Source organism: Chironomus tepperi, unplaced genomic scaffold, assembly GCF_022539635.2.
Source record: "Chironomus tepperi strain 1889 unplaced genomic scaffold, CSIRO-AGI_Ctep_v1 contig_244, whole genome shotgun sequence".
NCBI lineage: Eukaryota > Metazoa > Arthropoda > Insecta > Diptera > Chironomidae > Chironomus > Chironomus tepperi.
In genome coordinates this window covers 235,326-257,546 of record NW_027226366.1, presented here as the reverse complement: position 1 = coordinate 257,546, position 22,221 = coordinate 235,326, and the positions used below count along the sequence as shown (strand labels likewise).

The following is a 22,221-nucleotide window of genomic DNA, read 5'->3' as shown; positions in this document are numbered from 1 at the left end:
GAAATATTTAGTTTGTTATTAAACTTCGAAGAATAAACATCATTTTGCTTAATTAATATAAAAAGTCACAAAATCTATGTAAAACACTACAAATTTGGTTTTCTGTAATACAAATTAACTTCCAGTTCCTTAATTTTAAAGTTAGATGTTATTAGAACAAAAATTCTGGAAAGATTCAGTTCTTTTCATTGAAATTTTTGATAAATTGATCTAAAGTCCAAAAATCAACATTTATAAAGACTTAAAATATGACAGCATTCCTTCAAAACTATTTTTCCAAAACTCACGGCATACTCGGATTGAATCAAATATCAAAGATATTTTTCTTATTGTTACCGCAGGAAACGCTCTATAGTCATACATAATTTATGAGACCTTTTTAACTCTTCAATATTTATGTATCTATTATGAATTTTATATAAATCAATAGCTCAATATTAAGAGTAGAGGGCAAGATAAAAAAAAAAATTACTAAATACTTTACAAACTCGCCGCTGGTGATGGAGTTATTATTGTTAATATTATTACTGATGTTGTTGTTGTTGTTGTTGCAGGTTTTTTTAATTTAAATTTTCGGTAACATCAAAGAAGTAGCTCATAATATGTAACTTTTAATTTCTTTTTTATGGGTTTTTTTTCTGAAATCTCTTTAATACCACCCGACTTCTTTTCTTCTTGAATATATGTGTAAAACTTTACATAAACACTATAAATCGTGAAATGTCGGTGTGTCGAATTATTTCTTTTTTTCTTCTTTTTTTTATACTCTTAATTCTCCTTATGACCCGACTTTGGTTCCAACAATTAATTTAAGTTGCTACTGTGATGAAATTTGCAGCTTCTTATCTTTTTTTTCGTCTTTTTCTTGTTGTTTCCTTTACAATGCGCAAATGTTTCGGATTTCTTTTCAGCATTTTTTTTTGTTGTTCTCCTTCTCTCGATCATCAATGTGCTGCATTTCTGTCCTGAGGGAACCTTTAAGTGCATTTTTTTTACTTCTCTTTTCGGTTCTTTTTTTTCTTCTTTAAATTCTCACATGAATATGCATGCATAAATTTTTCACGCAATTAATATTTCGCAACAGCAACAACAACAACAACAAAAAAAGAGGGAAACAAAAAAAGAAAAGAAGAATTTATGAGCGTCAGCAGCATCGGCAAATCGGCAGCAACAGTAGTAATAAAAAAATTTGTCTGACAATCGCGACTTTTTTTTTTTTTTTTGCTGCCCGGTTGATGTTGAGTCTCTCACTCTCTTCTTTTTTCGACAATGCGGATGATCATTTTCACGTGATGCTGTTGGTGTTGCTGCACTTTCATACAATTGCAATTGCTTCTCTCCACACAAAAAAAATATATACAAACGAGATCTTCTCAATGGTCTTCGGTTGAGCATGAAAAATTTTTGTTTTATTTTCCGAATACTCTCGCATGTGGAGTCGAAGAGAGGCACGAATGAATGTACGTATCGGAACGTAAAGGAGCTCTCGTTTGAAAAAACTTTTCAAATCCATTTTCAAAACGTTTGTATCGTTCGTCGTGTTAAGATGTGTTTTTAAAGAAATTAAAAAAAATATATATTAATATATTGTCGAAAAAAAAGTTAAATAGTAATAACAATAAAGTCTTGTGGGAATTTAAAATATAATATTAAATAAAAAAGTTAAATTTTATAAAATACAAAAATATAAAAAATAAGTTTAAAGTGAAAAAATTATGAAGTATCAAAAGATAATATTTCATCCAGAAATTGTGGAAGTGAACTAATTGAAAATAATTTTTTTTTCTTGCTGTAATTAATTTTTTTTTTTGAAAATTAAAAATTCCTTTGATGTGTGAATTTTTGTATTTTTGGGGTGCAAAATTAAAGCAAAAAAAAAGTCGAAATTGATTGAATGCAAAGGAAAAATATTTTTGATGATTTTAAACTCGAATATACAAAAAAAATATCTAAAAAAGAGAGTTCAATGAAAAGTTTAATGATATTTTGATACACATGAAAGAATGAAAAGAAAAAAATTATTATTATTATCATAATTGATCTAATTGGATGAGTGATAGATAGTAAAATTAATCAAAATCTTTCCATTAACACACTTTGAAAATATAAAAAAAGAAAATTTGAAGAAAAAAAATTATCTCAGTAACCTTTGAACAAAAAGGTGTTGAATTCATCAATATTACAAAGATCTTTTGGAGAACAAAACAAAAAAAACTCATGAAAAATGGAGCAGAAAATTAGAAATTTCAAAATTATTCTGGTGAGTCTTGATTCTTTGATTTTTAATAGTTTCTCATTAATTTTACTGAAATTTCTTCACAAAAAGTCCAAAAAAATCATTTATTCACTTCAAGAGTTTAGTCTGAAGTTGTGCAAAACTCCTCGATCTTGATATTTGGATAAAAGTTTACAATTCAAGTAAAGAGCTCAACAATCATCAATTATGAATGATTATTGAACTTTTATTGTGTCTTATTGCTGTCTAATCGATAAAATCAACAATATTGTTCCAAAATATCAATGAAACTATATTGAGGAAAATGTAGTTTAATTAAAACGACTTCCTTACGAATTTATATTTTTATAATGATGTTTATTCTTTAGAGTTCAAAAATAGACTGAACTTTTGTATGAAAAGGGGTTTTGAACTATGCACAATAAAAACTATTCAAATTTCAAATGAACGTTATAAAATTGAACTTCAATTTTGTAAACATGCTTCGTGTCTGCTCAGAATGAGTCATTTAACATTACAAAAAAATTCAATAACATTTCATATTTCCTCATATTTTCACAAAGCCAATGTCCTCAGATCTGTCATAAAATTCTTACAAAATATTTTCGTTTCTAATAAAATACACAATTTTTACGAACTGAGAGAAAATTTTGAAATGAAAAAAATTGTCAAGCTTTTCAACATATCGTTGACATGATCGACAAAAAATCAAAGCATGAAAAGAAATGGAAATGGAATTTCAAAAATTTATGAACTTGGGGATTGATGAGGAATGTTTGAAGGGAATTGGCGATCATAGTTATGATTTGTCAGTTGCATTAGTGGACTAATATAGTATTTCTGTGGTTATTGTTAAATTTATGAGAAATTCATTCAGTTTTAATAGTTCTGAATTACAAAAATTGTCATTTCTCAAATTTTCGAATTTGTCTCAACTTAAAGATCCAAAAATGACCAACAAATTAATTAAATTCAAGTCAATTTTGCTTCCCATGACCCTAATAAGTAGAACAGAATCTTTACCTTTAATAAGCAGAAAGAATCGACAAAAATTTCAAAAAATTCCAAAAAAAACTAACAAATTGTTCTCATAAATTCCTCAAATTCCTCAACATTAAACATACATATTTCATGGACATCCAGTGAATTTCTAAGAATTCAGTTTCCAATTTTGATCTCTAAGAATCATACATACGTGAAGGAATTTGTAAATATGATTTGCATAACTTCAAAAAGTTAAAAAAATCCATATTTGAAATTGATTGATTTCGAGCAAGACCCTTCCGAAAAAAATAATAATTACAGCAATAACTCAACATTCATAATTCCTCACATTTCTCTGTAATAATGGCTTTAACAAATGGATTTATTTTTTCTTTGATTCTCAAGAACCTTTAAAAGAATTTAGAAAGAAATTTATGATAAATTGTTTCCAAAAAGCAATAATTTTCAAATCCGAATGATGTAAAAAAGAAGAAGAAAAGAAATATAGTTCCGCTCCCACACGCATGAATCTCTTTTTTCTATTGAAAAATCGGAAGTTCCTTTGAATCAATAAAATATATATCTCTGTATATGGAATCTACTTAATAATAGTTGTATCGTTATAATGAAAACTATAAATTAGTTTACAATGTAATATGTTTTTTCCTTCTCGTCGCAAAACATCAATCGATAGAAGCACATCCAATCATTTCTCTCCCATAGCCATTAATTTGTTGTTATCAAATCTGTTCACACCACTTTACCGCAATATAATGTTGTTTTTATTCGCACTATTGATTTTCCATCTGCCGACGCTCATCATCATCAATACAAATTGTAAATTACATCTCTCTCTCTGTCTTATGCCTTAGCCAAATGCCCAAAGAAGAATGAATCGAGTCAGCCAACGAGTTGAGTGAGAAAGAAACAAAATAAAAATATCATTTCATTAATTTTATTAGACCGCGATCATAAATTGCGATTGTTAATTACATGTTAGGTTCCTTTTTTGCATATCATATGCCGCTGCTGCTGCTGCTACTACTTTACTAGAGAACGACAACAAAACGACAACGTCGACATTTGATTCGAATTGTGAAACATAACAATTTTTTTTTTAGTATCGCGTACACATGTCTTTCGCTAGTAGTAGATATATTCTCTCCACTTGTAAAACATCAAAGGAATAATGCCGCGCTATTCGTGTTTAATGTTGTTGAAATCAACTATACAGAAAGGAGAAAAGAAAAACCAGAGGAGCGAGAGATGTGTGCCATACATATAAATAAGTATGTAATGGAAGCAAGAAATACTGCTTGATATTAAATTTATTGTTTTTACTCATGATTATCGTGATGACGGTGGAATTGGGTGGACAATTCAGGAATTTCATCGTGCTTGTTTGGGTTCTATGACATTTTTTTTCCCTCCATTTTTGTGTGGGTTGATCGCAGGCTTATTAGAATGTCGTTTAGCTGTGGCATTTAATGTTGAACAAAGTATTTAGTACTTGATGGAATTTAACCTTAAAATGTCCAAAAAATTCAAATTCCAAAAAACCGTTGCATTTTTGGAATGGAATTTAACCTAAAAAACTCTTTAAAAAATTCAAATTCCAAAAAACCGTTACATTTTTATAAATGCACTTCAGTCAATTACTTAACTAGATTACATCCAACTCAACAGGAATAACTTTTAATTATTTTATCAAAATTCTTAAACAGCAGTAAATGAAAAAAAGCACATAAGAAGTTGCTCCAAATGGAATTGATGATAATGATAAGCTACTTACAATCATCCATTTTAATACGCAACAAATAACAATAATAACAATAACGGCAGCACTAATAATATAATAATAAAAGACATAATAGAAAAAAAAAATTCTCCATAATTATAATTTTTTTTTTCGAAAGTAGAAGCAGCAGCCAGCATCCAGCAAAGCAATATAAATTCATACAATCTATAATGTGGAAGATGCCTTGGTATTTTATAATGTTCACCTCTCTACACGATTACAATGGCATGTTTTTTTTATTCGTTTGATCTTTTGCCGCCCCGATTATTTTGCTCTCACTCACTCGCTCCATACTTTTCTCGTTCCATCTCACTTACAACCTCTCACAAGTCCATCCAACTCTCTTTTTTGAACAAATTTATGCAATTCTCTCGATATTTTCACTCTCTTTCTCTCAATTCGGTTCTTTTTTATCTCTTCTTGTTTTTTTGAATAATTGCTAATTTTATGACTGTAAATTATTGATATGTGTATCGGAGGTCTGAAGAAAATACTTTGTATAGATTCCGAAAGGCAATAACAAAGGTAGAGAGACACAAACTGTGCGTAAATTTGAGGCTATTAAAGCATTAAAAAAAAGAAATTTTTAAGATCCTTGCAGGTTCCCCATGCAGATTCCTTTTAAGAATCACAGCAACAACAATAATCAGCTTCATAGGAAGGCATCCGTAAATTCTAAAGAATTTTTGTAATTAGATTTTCAAGACAGCAGCAGAGAAAATTTCCTAATTTGCCTTTTAATAAAAAAAAAATGAGCCAGAGTCTCAACTCAATGACTAATTTGATATCTGGCCTATAAAAGCATCAAACGGTTAAAACATGTAATAAAATTGTCGGTAAAATTGCTTTGAAGTTTTTTTTCTCTTTTTTTTTTCGTTAATAACCAAAAAGTTTGTCACTATTGAAAACGAAAATTGACTGTCTCTCACTCACTCTCTCCTTCTCCCACCTCTCGGCATGTTCTTTATCTGATATTCTTCTGTTCTGATTTTATTTTTTTCTTTAAAAAGTAATATGATTATTGTGCGTGTCTGTGTTCAATGCCCTCAAAAAAATGAAAAGAGTCGAGAAAGAAAATCTTTTATTTTTTATGTGATGGATTGCAGACCCTTTTTATCCAGCAGTGCTTTTTTTCGAGTAATGAAAATTTTTACGCTTATCAAAAACTTTTATTGCCTAGAACGAAATAGAAGATCTCTTTTTGTTCCTCTTTTGAAGACTTTTTTCGGTAATTGCATAATGTGAATTTTAAATGATTTAGTGCTGTTAGGTCTTACTGTGTATGAATTGCTTCTATAGAGAGTGTTTTATTGCTGTTGTTGAACTGAATCTAGTTAAGTGCTGATTTTCTTTGCCTTAAAGCTTGAAAATGTAATGAGTTTTGAGTGTAATGTATTTTTTGACGTGGGTGGGAATTGAACCCAGCTTGTCGTCCTTCAGGCATTGTGTCATTTGGATTCCTTGATGCCCGTCTTATGATTAGACCATCAAACAGTTAAAATCTGACTAGAAACACTGGCAATATGCAAATTTGAACTATTAATGTTGGATATCCCCTGAAAATCACTCTGTTACTTAATTACTTTGCTGATCGTGCAGCTCAATTGCAATTTATGGCCTTTTTCGTCTGTCAATTGGCTTCCGTCTGCCAATTGCCGATACTGAATGGCATTCTTGTCTGCAAACCACTTAAACACATTTTTAAACCGACGATTTAAACCAATTTCAAACCAGTTCAGCTTCTGAATCTCAAAAATCACACATCCATAAAATCAATTCCAAGAATTCTCAATCAAATTCCAATGAACAGATTAGTTTAATTCTAAAAATTATCGTGGATTAATGTCAAAAATATTTATCTTTATTTTAGTATATTTCCCTCAATAATTTCCATAATAAAGACAATAATCTCCAAATCGATATGGATTTTAATTAGCTTGGCGACGTTAATTGATAAAGCATTAAGTCAGTAAAATAGTCACTTTTATGCCAATTAACACGTTACACTTTTCATCTTTTCTGCCTTATGCTATTCAGCATTCCTTTTTGCAAAATTGTGAAGATTTTTTGTTCTACGAAGGCATTAGTCATGGCCTTGGAATTAATGGATATTCTAACACTTTTTCATTACCTTAATCCCTTTTGCTGCAGTAAGGGGATAATAAAAACCACATTGCCCTCCCTAATTCCACATCCAAAACAATACAATGCAATGCGGTAAAGTTCTTACAATTTTATAACAATAGGCAATATTGCAAAGAATCTTACCCACCTGACATGTGCGTAGTATCAAGATCGATTCCTTGAAATTTAGTTTCATGTCGCAGGTGGTTTTCTATCTGCATCTTAGGCTATTTTTTTTGCGTGGGAAAATATTTTTCTCTTCTTATGAAGAAATTCAGCAGCCGTCATCATCATCATCATTGTCCGAAAATGCCTCATTGTTTTGTGTCTTCCTAAGATCCTCTGTTGTTTCTCTTCGGACAGAAAAAAAAAGTGCAAAAAAGGAGAAAAATAAAGTTTTTTTTGGTGTTTTAAAAACACCTGTTCGTGCCTTCTCTTTTGTATGTCTGCCGTTCTTTCCAATTTCATATTATTTTGCGCGGAGCATCAAAGACGCATTTTTTAATAATACAAACCAATTCACTAAATATGTGAGTAAGCTCGTACATGAATGAATCTAATTTATCATTCATCAAAGAATATAAAAAAAGAGCGCGAATTTATTCAATAAGGAATTGCTTTAACTGCGTGCGAAAAGTAACTCATTCAATGATCATTTTGGATGCAAGAGGTACACATCATATGTACGATAGATACAAAACAAAAAAAAACATTACTTGGAAAGAGAGAAAGAGCATGAAGAAGCAATGAAGATAATAACATTCATAAATCAGCACCTGTTAGCTCAATTCTCCTTTACTTGTTGCTTGTTGCTTACAAAAAAAAAGAAGTAATAATAATAATAATGAAACAAAGAAGAAAATAAGTAAGAAAAGATTTTCATTCCCTTCTATCCCCGGCTTTTCGCAGGCTAAAATGTGCCTCGTTTTATAATCGTCTTTTGAGATATTGGCTCAAGATTCATTGCTACATATTTGTCTTAAACTTCTTTCTGCTGTAAATCTCCTCTTTTCCTGCTATACCATCTTCGTCTTCTTCTTACTTATTACCCCATTATTATTATTATTATTATTTTATTATTGTTACTACTATTCTTATTATTATCATTATATTGTTATTATTATTGTTATTTTCCGATATTTTGGCTGCTTGTGTCGGCACTTTTGATCTCACCGCTTGATTTTTATGCGATTATTATGTACTTTTCTCTTTTTTTATGATTATTTTTTCGCGATTATAAGCATATATTATAATATATTATATACGCATTATATAGTATTCGTTTAGCTTGCATTTTATAAGTATATTGTTGTAATATTTATCACACATGCCGCAAGTAGCCGAGTTCTTTTCATTTATTGCTTCTTTACTTGCGGGTATTAATGCAAACATTACAAAATTTCTACCTACAAAAAATGTTTGTTGAAATTTTTTGATTATTAGATTAGTATTCTGAATAGATCCTTTTGTAGGCAACTCTTGCCATGTTTTTAAACATGTTTAAGTTTAAATATCTTAATAAATTGCTGTAGATTAAGTAAATTTGCACAAAAACTTTTCGAAGTGAGACAAAAAACCGCATTTTTTTGTAAAAATTCAAATTTTGAAAAACTGTTTGTAAAAACTGCATTACAATGTAAATACGCAACAAATGAATTGATCATACAGTATCACGGACGAGAACATGCATGTATACTTTATGTCGCCTCTGGGAATTCATAAGAAAACATTCCACAAATTAGTTTTCATGTCAATTAGACATTGATAGATTACATTTTGTAACAATGTTTTCGGCATTTATGTAATATCATAAGAGTCTGACTTTCATGACTCACTAAGATAAAACAAAATAAAAAATCAAAAGTTTGCTCTTTGGAAGTACTTGAGCGGAAAAAGATTAAAAAGAATTTCATTCAACTATTAAAAATGAAACACTGACTTCAAAAGTTTTTCCTCTATTCTCCTACATTTCTTCAACAAATACTGATTTCATTCATAAACAAGATAAAGGTTGGTTGCAATAGAAGTCTAGTTTCTAGTCTGATACAGCGCATATCTCAACATAAGCTCTGTATAGTCTTGAGGCAGAGTTCCCATAGATTTTGTTTGACTTTTAATTACACAAATTAAACAAAATTGTTGTCACTTCAAAGGAAATTTTATTAATTAATTACCTGCTGAAAACTAGACAAATCAAGCTTTATAAACTGCAATACCTCCAAAAAAATACACAGCGATAACATTAAAGTTTAAAATTTCTTTAAACATTCATACTCAAACACTGCCGCTCACCGCTGTGCTTTGCTTTTCTATCAGACTGTTATTGTCTGTTTGTTTCATGTTTCACTTTTCTTTCTTCTGAAGGAAGCGCAGCAGTGCTTTATTTGCTCTCTTTTAACTTAATTAGCTATTTTATTTGATGATGCCCCCGCGTGTGCAAGAGCAAAGAGCAAAGAAAAGAGCATTTCACATTTTACATAGAGCAGAAAACAAAAAATTAAATATCTTCTTTTTTTTCTATTTGATGTTCTTTTCATTCGTGTATGTGTAATTAAAGAGAAAGAAAATAATTTGTTTATTTTTAAAACACTGACTTTAGTACTTTTCTTGAGATTTGAAATGTTAGTTTTTGAAATGTCGAAATTCTTTTGATCAGTTTGGTCTGGCTGGATAAAAATCATTTTGATTGACTCTTGCCACTTTTTATATCATTTTGGAATATGTTTCTATTGGTAATTCGATGTAGTATTCTTAAATTTTGTTAAAAACTTTTCGAGGTGAGAAAAATTCTTCATTTTTAATTTTCAAATTTCAAAAATCCGTTAGAATCTTTAAGTTTCATGCGCTTTAACCTAGTTGGCTCTGCAACTTTTTATAGTTTTCATAACAACATACTAACTCATTTCGTCTATTCTTCAACAAACGTTGGCTTCTTTTGCACTTAAGTTAATATTTTCTCTAAGAGAAGAAAGAGTGCCTCGATGAGATAAGATGAAAAGGAAAAGTTGAAAATAAATAAAAGGAAAGAAAAAAATTCAAAGAGTTTTCCGAAAAAAAAGAGAATATTGTAATAATCTTTTTAACTGATCGAGGGCAATTGCTAATGCTGCTGTTTTGCTTTTTCCTCCCCCGCTGTTTGTGTGTCTATGTTTATACAGTAATAATTTTTCCATTTTCTTTTGATATTTCACTCTCCTTTTTCTTTATTTTCAACATTCTTGTGAAGTTTGAAGATCTTCTTTTTGTTCATTTTTTTTCATAAAGTCAAAGGCATTGAGGGCACTTCAAGTGCGTGATTTATCGCTTATTTGTATTGATTGAAAATTATTAAGTGAGAAAAGCGAGTAGGTGCTTCAATAAACTTCAAAAAAAATATAATATAATGTTCCCTCTCATCTTAAATAAGTTATTGATTTCAATCTTCAATGTACATGACTACAAAGGAAATTATTTTAGCGCATATTGCCAATATACATCTTTTGCTCAGGCTTTATTATCCGCTCATTACTCTGTTTCTCTGTTTTTGAGATGAAGCTTTATTTTTGTATGTAATGAGAATTTTTTGCCTAATTTATTGAATTTCGTTTGAAATAATATGTATATGAGAATGATTTAAGGAGCATATTTTACTAAATCTGTTCTTGGAACTTTTTTTCTTGAATTCTTATTATTTTTCCATTATCTTTGAAATTTATTGCTTTGCGTAGTTTTATGATTGCAACAGAATTTGCCTTTAGTTGAGTAGTTTTCTTTATTTCAACATAACTAGAATTGGTGTGGTCTAAACACAGTGTTGTCCTAACTGTGTGCTGTGGCACAAGTTGTACTGTACAACAATCTAATGTGTGCTTCGTGGCTCAAAATTCTCTACAAATTGAGTTTACTCAAGACAACCGATTGAACCTAATCCATGAAGACAGACCATCTGAGATGATTGCTCTCAGTTCTCGCTCAGATCTAGCAGAGGCTAGATTTTTATGGTTCTGGGTATGGCACGGTGTATATCCAAATCACTTTAGTAGTACTTCTGTACTTTACCAGTGTTGGGAATCTTGCTACTTAAAATATTCTAGAGAAAAAGCCCGATTGGGACTTGAACCCACCTCTCACTACTCCTTATCGCATGCTCTTTCAACTGAGCTATCAGAGGTTCCTAGGGATCGTGGCTCAAAGCGCATTTAAACCTGCATTTATCTGTCCAGTTCTCATTGTTCAACTATTATTGTTGCATTGGACAACAGCATAAATTTAACAACCAGTACCAGATTATCTCCAGCTCTCTGCTAATTAGTACTGGTTGAGCATGCTAAATCTCTGTTAGTGATGACGACATTTGAGCATGCAGCTAATAATTCAGTATAAATTCTCAAAATTTGAAACTCCTACTTATTAAATCAACTAATCTACTCTTACTAACTAAATCAACAGTAGATCATTCACAACAGTATTGCGGATGCAAGCTTGCTGAGCTCTACAGGCAATTTCAAAAGATTTCTTTATAAAAGATCTGATTCAATTCGCCAATAAATCTGTCGATATCTCTCTGTGTGTGAAATATTTGCAAAAAAATCTTGAAAAAATAAAAGAATTAAAAACAATTCTTAGTAATTTAAAAATAGCTTCAAAAATAAATCTGATCAATTGAAAATTTCATAGAATCGCCACTTGACGTCCATTTAATTATATTTCATTCCTCCAATTAGCAATCTACAAAGTAAAAAGTCAACAAAACACAAAAGATAATTATCATTACACTTATTAACATCATCTATTGACAGTTCAGTTCAGTTCCCCCAATCGATAACTTTACTTTTTCCCACTCACTCAATGTGCCGATTTTTTTTTATGAATGAACTCTTAACTGCTGATTATTTTTCCTCTCTTTGTAGTAAAAGAAATCAAAAAGAAAGAAAAAAAAGGAGAAAAAATTTTTTATAAAAAGCAGACGCGATCGATTGATTTGCAGATCGATAATGTATACATTTGCAGGCTGTGAAAACTATGCAGAAGTAGCAGATGAAAAGATGTATATTATTTAATAATGAATGGGATTTAATGGGTTTTTAATCACAATTCAGTGTTGGTGTTTGGATAGTCTTTGTAGTATCTATCTAAACTGGTGCAGTGCTGTTCAATCTGTGTGCCGCGACACACTAGCGTGAACCATATGCCATGTGCGGTTTCGAGGCTAATAATCAAGGAGTGCTGCGGTGCAACAAGTCTGGATAACACTGCGCTAGTGGATCTTCGAAGCATTTGAAACCTTCTGAGCCAGGTCAGACTCTTAACAGATCAGTTGTGATCCATGACATCCATTAGATGTGGTCTGAATCCAAATCATTTGTTGTCCAGATTGCATAGCATATCTAGATCCAAATTGCAATAGAATGTTTCAATATCTGGTTATTTTGGAATCTTAACCCAGATGGTGCTCCTGTCCCTCCAAAATCTAAATCAAAACTCAATTTTATTGATAAATCATGTAAGATCTGGTTTCAAGCCTTTCATCAGTCTCCACCAAACCTTAGTCCCAGGAGCGTATCGACGTCAAATCCTTTTTGTACCCAAAACTCCCCTAAATGTAAGCAATCTATACGCTACTGCTTAGCCCTGATTCATACCCGATGGTCTGTCTGAGTAAGACCCAATTTTCATAGATCCCAAACATTTGTCCCTCAGCCTCAACATCCCAATCCACCAACCCTGTCTGCAAAAATAACTAAATTTTCATCCAATGTATTTTTAACCAGAAGAATTTAAATCAAAAAATTCCTAAAATTCCACCATTTGATTTATAGTGGAAGTAAGATGGTGATTTATTAGCCTGATTATCTAGTGGACAAATTTTGATTTATCTGTTCCACATATGTTGACTTTTTGTCTCCGATTCTATCAACAAAATATTTTTCATTTTTTTTCTCTGTCGCGAGAGCAAAAAAAGTCAGCAGAAGCAGCAGCAAGTTGGAGAAGATGTACATAAAATATCAAAAAAAAAAAGAAAGATTATTAATAATAAAAAGAAGTTAAAGAAGTCGACGAAGAAGAAGTAAAAAACGTAAACAGATTTCCGAAGCTACAAAAGCAGCATAGAGCGAGAGAGAATGTGTTTTGGTTTTTGCGGATTCATTTGTTACTTCGGGTTTTCTTTTGATCAAAATGCGAGCAATTACTACGCGCCAACATCAAAGTAAAATGCCGACACAATCAATTCTCTCATTTCTTGTGTGTTAAATGTGTTATTATAATTTTCTTTTTTTCACAATTTTGTATATGATTTTCGACTCGAACTTGAGTATATCCATAGAGACGTACGTCTTTGTATATGTTAATACTCGCTTGTACTTGCTGTTCGTACTTAGTTAGTTAATTCTTTTTATTCCAACCCAAAAATCATCTTCTTTTCATTTTTATGAATGAAATTCATTATGATGATCATCATGGATATACTTCATAATAGCGCGACATAGTCTAACGATGTAAATGCAAAAAAAAAATAAGAATAATGATGATCAGTTTGAAGAAGGTGTACAAAAGAAGAATTGTGTGGTGTAAAAAAAGAGAGTGAATGAGCGGGAATGGGAAAAGATTTAAAAAGCAAGTGTCGGCAAGTTGCAAAAGGCTGCGGTTTTCTGCTGAGTCAATGGTATCTCATTTGGAAAGAAATTTATTGCCCATTTTTCTTTTTTTATTTTATACTTTTTTTTTTCGCGCAAATCAAAAGAAAGAAGAAATTCCTCAATACCGATAACTTTTTTCTCTCCATCCTTCTCACTCTCGCAAGGCTTTTTGTGGGTACCTTCTTTTGTCTCTCCAACTCTCTTGAGGTTTTTGCAATATTTTTGTTTTGATGGCAATGTGTTTGCATTTTTTTGCATACGATTTGGGGTTTTGCGGCTGTTGTGACTTAGTAGTTAATGTTGAGGATATTGCGATTTATTTTAAGACTTTTGGTGAGTCTTTGAGACAGGAATTGAACCTACGTCATCATGAGTTAGGAGGTTAAAGATCTCTGGAAGGTTGCCTTACAACACTTATCCAGAAAGCACATGATGGAGAAATGGCTTTGATGAAATCTGGCTTCAGGCTTGAGTCAAGTTGATCTGGTACTGAATTTACGGCCATTCCAACACAAATATGCTTAATCTGTTATGACTCACTTTCACACAGAGCTCGAAGTCGACTGGAATTTTGTCATAGAAAACTCAAGTTCTGCTTTCACTTTGTACCTTAAATTCTACAACAATCATCAATTCCCTACAATCAAGATCGCCCCATCTCATCATTTGATCACGAGTCCATCACAACTTATCATAACAATTACATTTGTGCATCTTGTAAGCACACACCACAAATACAAGTGATTCACACATTCATTTAAGGAAAGAAATATATAATGCAATTATCATCATGTATTCATAAATGCATGCGGTTATAAAATGACTATTTGAAAATAAATTATAAATTAATTGATGGAAATCAAACGCGACACGTTAAAAAAGTGTAAAGAAAAAGAAGAAGATGGAGATGGAGATGATCGCTAATGATGTCTATTAAATTGATTCAATATTTTGTGGCAGTCAAATAGGCAAAGGATAAGCTCTACATCAGTGCAGTCCAAACTTTGCCATGCTACACCTTTCCAGACAAGCTGTTACTTCTGAACTATTCAATATTTGGTCATCAAAAGAGCGTTTCCTCACTATAGATTCTATCAAGGAGCTTCTTTACATACTTTTTTACTCATCCAGATCAAGAGTGGCTCTGTTCCTAGCTGATTCTAATTCTAACTACTTTCTGTCAGTGTTCTGACTTCCGTGCGCATATGGGATGGTTTTAATTGTCAGGTTGTACATCTAGTTTGAAGAATCGAGTCACGAAGACATTAGTCGTCTTTAGAATTAAACATACAACCAGTAAATTAAAACCCTGTCCACTCGAGATGAATTTTCTGGACAACTTAGGCCAGATCGCATCATTAAATACCTTATTACCCAATCCTCAACTCAATATTACCCATCACTTATACATAATTCCACAGCAATTCGCGATTTGTATGTAATAAACATTTTACAAGCAATTTATTGCATAATAAATAGTTGCAAATGTGCGATGAGAGAGGCGAGAAAGGGAAACAAATAATCGTCATGTTTAACACTCATTTCCAATCACAGTAGCAGCAAACAGCACAAAAAAAAAGCACAACATAAGTTTAAATATGTACTATAATAATGTAAATAATCGCTGTATTTTTTGTTGTATGTTCAACATGCTTGAACTGTAGTAAAAAAGTAAGTTCTCCTGACTACTATAAATGGATTTTTAATTCATTGAAACGCTTGTTTATTTATGATTATCGTTTCACTCTCTATGCTTATTTTACCCACTTTATATCATCGTCATCATCATCATCAATATTGATGACTGTCGGTATGTTTACTATATGACCGAATGGTAAATTGGTGGGCTCCTTTGTAAAATAGCTTACTATATATGTACTTATTTAGTTTTTTTTTGTCTGTCGGCATCTTTCTTTATATTTACATAAAAGCAAATCAGATATAAACTTTTTTTTGTGTCATATAATTTTCCTCGTTTGTCTGTTACACAAAAATTGGTATTTTTAGACATTTTATTATCATTAAACATTCCCGTATTTAGTCGTGCTATCCATTCTAGTTATTTTTCTTATTATTTGACTCTTTCCATGTTTGTTCATTCGCTTCTTGCTCCATTTCTGAAAAAACATTTCTTTATTCAAACATTGAGTAGCGGCAGACTAAATAATCACATACTTAAGCTATACAATATTTTTTTTTTGACAGATCTCGATCTCTCACTTCGTTTACGTCAAATATATAAATGGACAATGCTAATTAGAAAATGAAACAATCTTACAAATACCGTATGCATGTAAATAAGACAGCTATGCATGGAATGTTAAGGAAATGAATGCAAAATTGTGTGTGTTTATATTTCATTTTTTCTGTTCTCCGTACCTTGCTCTGTGCTTTAGTTCTTATTAAATCAGGGGTGGGCAACCTTTTTGATGCCACGGCACATCTTGATGGTCAGCCTAGACCGAAACCTTACAAGTTGTAGGATTCATGGCACACCTTGATGGTATGCCTCGAGCGAAACCTTACAAGTTGTACGGTTCATGGCACACATTGGTGGTAAGCCCCTACCAAAACCTTACACGACATATGGTTCATGGCACACATTGGTGGTATGGCTCGACCAAAACCTTATAATACATACGAGTGTGTCATAGTATACCTTAGTGGTAAATCTCGACCAGAACCCTACACGGCATATGGTTCATGTCACGCTAGTGTGCCGCGACACAAAGATTCCCCACAACTGCCTTAAAAGATTCCAAAAAATGACATCAATGAACTTTACTTACTTTTGCTTTTTCTGTGCCTGGATTTAAAGACATGTGAGAGGAAATCTCTTTATAGGTCAAAAATGACTCTTTGTCTAACGACGGCGGTGGGAAGAGGAAACGATCAAGACTTTAACGATAAAATTTGATTGCTTCCGATGACAATTTTCCAGTAAATCTGTGCTGGATATTGTAATTTATATATTTTAAATAAATATTCTTTCCCGACATGTGAATCAAGTCCTCAAAAAAATAAATTTTGAAATTCAGTTGTCGGTAATGCACTCAAAAAGATTGCCAAGTGCCCATTAAAATGCGAAAGAAATTAATAAGGCACTGCTGCATATGTGTGTATGGAGAAATGACGGAACAGGTTTTTATTATTAAATTTTTCAATCTGTCGGCTTTCGTTATTGATTTTTATCAACAAGACACGTTAATAAGACACAATAACAAATGTGTAACAGGGAGCAATTGATATAGCTGACAAGCCTATAAACGTATTTATATGACAAGCAATAAGAATTTTTTATGTGAAGTGAAATTCATATCCATTTTTGGACTCTTTTGATACTTTTCGACATGATTTACTAATGATCTCAAATTCCATCCATTCTAATTGCAGATAATCTTAACAGTTGCCCTAACACTTCCATACATTCCATGTGATTGTAGGACGTTTACATCGAATTTAAATGCTAGCTATAATGGAAATAATTCAACAAGAATAAGTCGACAAAATAAAGGTAAGACTTGTGAATCCAACAAAATGAACAGTCCGTTAATAATTTTAAACATCCACAGGAATCGAGACTAACTCCATCCAGCGGCTAGTAGGTAAAACAACTGATGGAACTCAATCGTCATCAAAGTCTACAAATGGATTGTCAAAGTCTACAAAATTAAAGAGAGTATTTCTCTCCAATCGAGACATCACATGCAATGATGGATCACAAGCTGGATTTTATCTTAGAAAATCACCGGGATCAAAGAGATGGGTTGTCTTTTTCGAAGGTGGATGGTATTGCTTTGACCATAAATCATGTAAAATGCGATGGACAAAAATGAGGTAATTAGCAACTGCTTAAATATTATAACATGTTGTAATAACTCTTAATTTCATCATAGACATTTGATGACATCAACAACATGGCCAGAGACGAGAGATATTGGTGGCATTTTGTCACCGTCACCAACTGAGAATCCATACTGGTACAATGCAAATCATGTATTTGTTCCATACTGCAGTAGTGACTCGTGGAGTGGACGACGATCAAAGCCAGAGTCAAGGGACAGTTTTAGATTTATGGGATCACTTATTGTCCGTCAAGTTATTGCTGATCTTATTCCACTTGGTCTTGGAAATCCTCAAGGAACTGATCTCTTGATGGCTGGATCATCAGCTGGAGGTCTTGGTGTTATGCTTAATTTGGATAAAATGAGAGCATTTTTACAAGACGAAAGAGGTAAGCTTTGAGGATCTTTGTGACTTGATTCCTTTACTTAAAATATTCTTTATTATTTTAGGATTGAACGTTCATGTTCGCGGTGTCAGTGACTCAGGATGGTTCTTGGATAGAGAACCATTTACACCTGGTGTCGCTGCTGCTGAAGCAGTCAGACAAGGATGGAAATTATGGGATGGAGTATTGCCTGATGATTGTGTTGCTGAACAGAAAGAACCATGGAGATGCTATTTTGGACATAGACTGTACAACACTTTGAAATGTAAGATAGTCACTTCCTTGATCCATGAATAGAAATTGAATATTTTTAATTTAATTTTCCAGCACCTCTCTTTATCTTCCAATGGCTATTTGATGAAGCACAAATGAGAGCTGATAATGTTGGTGCACCAGTAACTCCACAACAATGGGACTACATTCATGAGATGGGCGGTGCCTTAAGAGAATCACTTGAGAATGTAACAGCAGTTTTTGCACCATCCTGTATAGGACATTCAGTCCTAACTAAGCGTGATTGGCAGAATATTAAGATTGATGATGTGTCATTCACGGACTCGCTTAGATGTTGGGAGAATTCACTACTTAAGGATAGAAAAATTATCCTTAAACTCGCTGACAATAAACGTCCAAATAAGCATAATAGAAACCATAAAGGAAAAAGTCATCAAAGCGATCAGCCACAACTGACGCATGAAGAACGTGAACAAAGACGCAAGGAGCGTCGTCGTCATAAGCTCACACCAGAAGAGCGTGAACAAAGAAAACTTGAGCGTCGTGAACGAAGACGTCAAGAGAAATTTCTTCAAAAAATGGAAACCAAAAATCAAACTCCACGCGCACAGCGCTCACCTCAGGAAAATGAAATGAATAACAAAAATTCATTGCCAAAGATTATTGAAAATGAACCAGTTGCAAAGCAGCAGAAGAAGAATCGTCGTCAACAAGCGAATCAACGACGACGACTTGAACGAATGGAGGCAAGAAATGCCACAAGAATACCTAAGCATCATCGACGAAATCAACAGAACCAGCAACAACAACAGCAACAACAGAAAGGTCAAAATAAGCGACGACATGGTGAGCATAATCGTCAAAAGTTGCTAAAGACACAAAATCAATTGATGGAAATTAAGGAACCAAAAAAATGTGCATTGAGGCTGTTAGAGCGCTGCAGTTGGCCACAATGTAATCACTCATGTCCATCATTAACAAATCCTCTTACCGGTGAGGAAATGAAATTTTTAGAGCTTTTAACATCATTCGGTTTAGATATGGATGCTGTTGCACAAGCATTAGGTGTAGATATGCAAACACTTAACAATATGGATCATAAAGAATTAATTAAATTATTTACTGAATCAACAAGTTAGTGTTAATTAAGTTTATCTCATCCTGGACTTTAACTTCTGCTTAGAATTAGATGCAAAGATTGTATAAAAAAAGAAATTAATGTATTATCGTACTTAAGATCACATATAAAGTATTAAACAATCCAGTTAATTGATATGCAATGGCAATCAAAAAGGTCATCGAATGTTGATGATCGATACGCATTTTCACAGACATGTGACTAGCAAACTCATACTCAATAAGCTAGGCAATAAAAAAAAATAAGTCTGCGACAGTGCAACAACAAATTAAAACAAAGGAACAGTCCCAGTCATGGAAACGCAAAACTTTTTTTTAACTTTTAGGTACGAAAAAGTTCATTAAGATGTAAATTTAGGATTTTAATTTATTTAAAGATTCCGTAGTATATGCATTATTAGTGAGACCATTAAGTTTAAGGATATTTATTAATGCGATTCGAACTTTATGTCTAATTAAGGAATCAAATATGAGGAACTAAAATGAAAAGTTTTTGTAAATATTAAATATTTAAAAAAAAAGAATTAATTTAAAAGAAATATAAAGACTGTCCTCGTTTAAAGAATTAGCGTGTATCATACATAAGGCATACTGCATACAATCATAGAAAAATGAATTATTTGTATTAACTTTTTATTGATCAAATTGGAAGCCATATAAGTGAGACAACAAAGAAGATGAAGATATGAATGAACACTTACTGACTATATCTTATCAGACATTAACTAAAATTGCATATGAGAAACGCGACTTTCAATGTCTCAGGAATGCACATGATTTTAATTGTTATTATCGTACCCTACTTATCTATATAATTTAAACTTACTTAACTTCAGTCTCTTTCTTATACATTCTAGTAGACTTTGAACCTATACACACACACACACACACATGATGTTGTGAATATAAGTATACATATAATGATGAAACATAATTGCCAAATCACAACCCAATGTAAAGAATCAAGAATTAAAACATTGTAGATATATCTCAATCTCAGAACAAAAAAAGTCAATTTATAGATCTGATTGTGAATCTCTTGTACTTAACTTATTTAATGTTAGAGATAAGAACTTCACATTGTAAATCGTAAGTGAATCGGGATTTTAATAAGTTTGCTGATCTGCAGAATATTTAATTTAATTGTTAATAAACTACAGTGTCTGTTGGCGCACTATTGTGCCTGTTGGCACACCATTGAGTCTTTTGAGCCAATAATGAGTCTGTTGGCTAAAAGTTGGGTCAATATTGTAACTGTTGGGATACTTTTGAGTCAGTTGCCCAACTATTGTGTCAGTTGGCCCACCATAGTGTCTGTTGGCCCACCATTGTGTCTTTGAGCCCATCATTGTGTCTAAGAGTTCACCATTGTGGCTGTTGGCTCACTGTTAAGTCTGATGACTCACAAAAGTGCCACTGAACTCATAAGCAAGCTTATTAGAATACAAACTTGCATTTTTAATCACCAACATGTCTATTGGCACACCCAATAAGTCGATTACCTTACAATGTAGCGATCAGACTAACCTTTGTATTAAAATTTTTAATTAAACCATTCAACCTATAGCATTTAGTGGTTTTCTGCGCCGTTAGGTAACAATCGATTCAAATCTTACAAATCTGTCATCAGTAGACATGCTGATGTAAGCTATTAAGTAATCTCATTTTAACGACTTTAATCTTAAATAAATTATCAATCATGCAAACTTTAATAAACTCTTGCATCACTTACGATGACAACTTCTTACCATCTATCACATGAATCACATCTTATATCCAATAGGAATTATTATAATAGAGAATAGCTAGAAATCTACCTCAAGCATCCACATACGGAACTCCTTGTAAATATTCATATCTAGTGATCCCAAAATGTATCTTTTCAAACAATGTTTTTAAATAATGATAATAATAGAAAATGAAAAATGAATCAAATCAAAGTACCTGCTTTTTTTTTAATTAATTCACTTTGTTTGCACCTTTTTAAAATGTATTTAATTATTTTTTATATTTTTATTGTAATTGAGTTTTTTTTTATTATTTCTGCGATCGATCAATGCAAAGAAAAGGATAAGAAAGGAACAAAAAAAAATTTGTAGAAATTTGAAATTTTTATTGTAATTTGTGGTATGAATTGAGATGAAAAAGAAGGGTGTTTTGGGGGTTGGGGTTGCTAGGGATGGGCAGATTTTTGAAATTTAGTTTATCATAAACTTTTATAAACTTAAAATTTTACTTTTTTTTAAAAATATTTTGAACAATTTTCGAAAGTTCAAGTTCTAAAACTTATGAAAATTCTAATTCTTAAATTTTGAAAAATTTAAAAATTGTTTAAAGTTCAAAATTTGATTTTTTTCAAATTCTAAACTTTTAATTTCATTTACGCTTTAAAATTTAAATTCTTGAAATTTTCAAAACTCTTGAATATTCTTGAATATTTTTCAAATTCAAATTCTAAAATTCATGAAAATTCAACTTTTAAAATTTCTAAGAACTTTAAAAATTCAGATTTTAAAATAACTAAAAATTTAAGTTTGTAAAATTCAGAATATTCGAAACTTTTTAGAAATTTAAGTTTTGAAATCCAAAAAAATCCAAATTTTGAATTTTCAAAATCTTAATTTTAAAAATTTACATTTTTAAAATTTTTTAACTTATGATCAAGATTTTCAATTCAAGAAACATAAATTTTGAAATTTTACAAAAATTCATTTTGAAAATTAAAGTTTTGTGATTTAAAAGATTTTAAATTCTGAAATTTAAAAAATCAAATTTTAAAATTTGAAAAAAAAATCAAATTTTAAAATTTAAATTTCAATTTACCTAATTTAAAAATTAAAAATTGAAAACAAATTTAATC

The 22,221-nt window shown here is 31.5% G+C and overlaps 1 protein-coding gene across 1 annotated transcript; it reads left to right on the top strand.

The window, feature by feature from the left end:
- The first annotated feature begins 2,059 nt into the window (after nucleotides 1–2,059).
- Notum (palmitoleoyl-protein carboxylesterase notum) lies at nucleotides 2,060–21,540 on the top strand. Its single transcript, XM_070641353.1, has 6 exons — nucleotides 2,060–2,260; nucleotides 17,153–17,273; nucleotides 17,332–17,596; nucleotides 17,656–17,993; nucleotides 18,055–18,255; nucleotides 18,318–21,540. The coding sequence occupies exons 1-6, from the start codon at nucleotides 2,225–2,227 to the stop codon at nucleotides 19,361–19,363; spliced, it is 2,007 nt and encodes a 668-aa protein (XP_070497454.1). The 5' UTR covers nucleotides 2,060–2,224; the 3' UTR covers nucleotides 19,364–21,540.
- Nucleotides 21,541–22,221: the final 681 nt, after the last annotated feature.

What these genes read in the sequence shown, in the direction of transcription:
- Notum (XM_070641353.1), top strand. Translation starts at nt 2,225, where the DNA reads ATGGAGCAGAAAATTAGAAATTTCAAAATTATTCTG. An exon ending in AATAAGTCGACAAAATAAAG is followed by an intron (nt 17,274 to 17,331) that starts GTAAGACTTGTG and finishes AAACATCCACAG; the next exon opens with GAATCGAGACTAACTCCATC. An exon ending in ACTGTACAACACTTTGAAAT is followed by an intron (nt 18,256 to 18,317) that starts GTAAGATAGTCA and finishes TTAATTTTCCAG; the next exon opens with CACCTCTCTTTATCTTCCAA.